The following is a 1,187-nucleotide window of genomic DNA, read 5'->3' as shown; positions in this document are numbered from 1 at the left end:
CCCACACCCCACCCCACCCCACCCCACCCCTGCTGCTGCTGCTGCTGATGTGGGAGTTGGGTGGCAGCAGGGAACGGAAGGAGAAGAGCAGCGAGGGGGGACTCCAGGGCAGACCCTGGCTCGTCCTCCCTGCCCACCCCCTGCCGCCCCTGGAAGGGCCTCGCTGACTGAGGTCTGGCCCCCGCCCCTGGCCTCAGGGACTCCCGGCCCGGCCCGGCCCAGCAGCAGCAGCGGGCAGTCCGTCACCTTCTTCCAAGGCTTCCCGTTGCGGCTTCGAAAGGGCCCGCCTGGGCCTGCGCCTCTGGCCCCTCCTGGCTCCCTCCGGCGGAGTCCCCCGGGAGAAGCCCTCGGAACAACGCCCCGCCCCCAGCAAGGGCAGGCCGCCTGCGGAGAGGAAGGAAGGCGACAACGGGGCAGGGGCTGAGCCACCCTTGGGACCCCGGCCGGGCCGGCCGGGCAGCCGGGATCAAAGGCACCTCTGCTTGAATCCCGAACAGAAAACAGACAGCGAAGCCACGGGGAAGCCAAGCCAACCAACCCACCCCCTCCCCAGGCCCCCTCCCCAGAAAGGGCCCCTTTCACAGCCCCTCTAAAACGCTGCGTGCGTGTGCGCGTGCGCGTGTGCGTGTGCGTGTGCCTCTGGAGAGGGGGGGGGCTCCATTCTTCTGGGAGGTCACGGAGCAGATGCAGCTCGGGAACACGCCCAGGAGTGGTCGGTGGCTGGCCTCGCCTCCGAGTGCCTGTGCGCGCGTGTGTGTGTGCGGGGGAATAGCCAAAAGTCAGGCTGTGCCAAGGGGCTCCATCTTGAACCCGCTCCCAGGAAGGCTGTGCCAAGGGGCTCCATCTTGAACCCGTTCCCACGAAAAGAAATGTTGAGGCTCTTTTGTAAATATAGGATTGACCCGTAATGATGCCCCCTTTGGGGTCTTTTTCTGGTTGCTCCGTCTGTAACTTTCCATCTACTGATGGTTCCCAATTATCTGGTCCTTCTGTGATTTATCTGTAGTTACTAAAGGTTTACTTGATTCGTGACCTGGGGTATAAACAGACGGCTTTTAGAAAATCCTACCCATGAGGCTGGAAACTGCTGGGCGGGTTACACGGACCAAACTCTGCCAGGTCTGAAGGGGGAGAGCACCTTCCCTCCCCCCCCCCACCCCCCACCCCAAAAGCCTTTGGTGCCCCCA

General features: G+C 63.9%; 1 protein-coding gene across 1 annotated transcript in view; it reads right to left on the bottom strand.

The window, feature by feature from the left end:
* Window positions 1-1,187, bottom strand: part of PAX4 (paired box 4) — a 20,105-nt gene that overhangs the window by 3,343 nt on the left and 15,575 nt on the right. Inside the window, exon 4 of the mRNA XM_015415504.1 lies at window positions 247-384. Within this exon, the coding sequence (XP_015270990.1) occupies window positions 247-384 (138 nt within the window). The remainder of the gene's footprint in view (window positions 1-246; window positions 385-1,187) is intronic.

Source organism: Gekko japonicus, unplaced genomic scaffold (assembly GCF_001447785.1).
Source record: "Gekko japonicus isolate JY-2015 unplaced genomic scaffold, Gekko_japonicus_V1.1 scaffold1667, whole genome shotgun sequence".
NCBI lineage: Eukaryota > Metazoa > Chordata > Lepidosauria > Squamata > Gekkonidae > Gekko > Gekko japonicus.
This window is presented reverse-complemented; position numbering and strand designations above follow the sequence as displayed.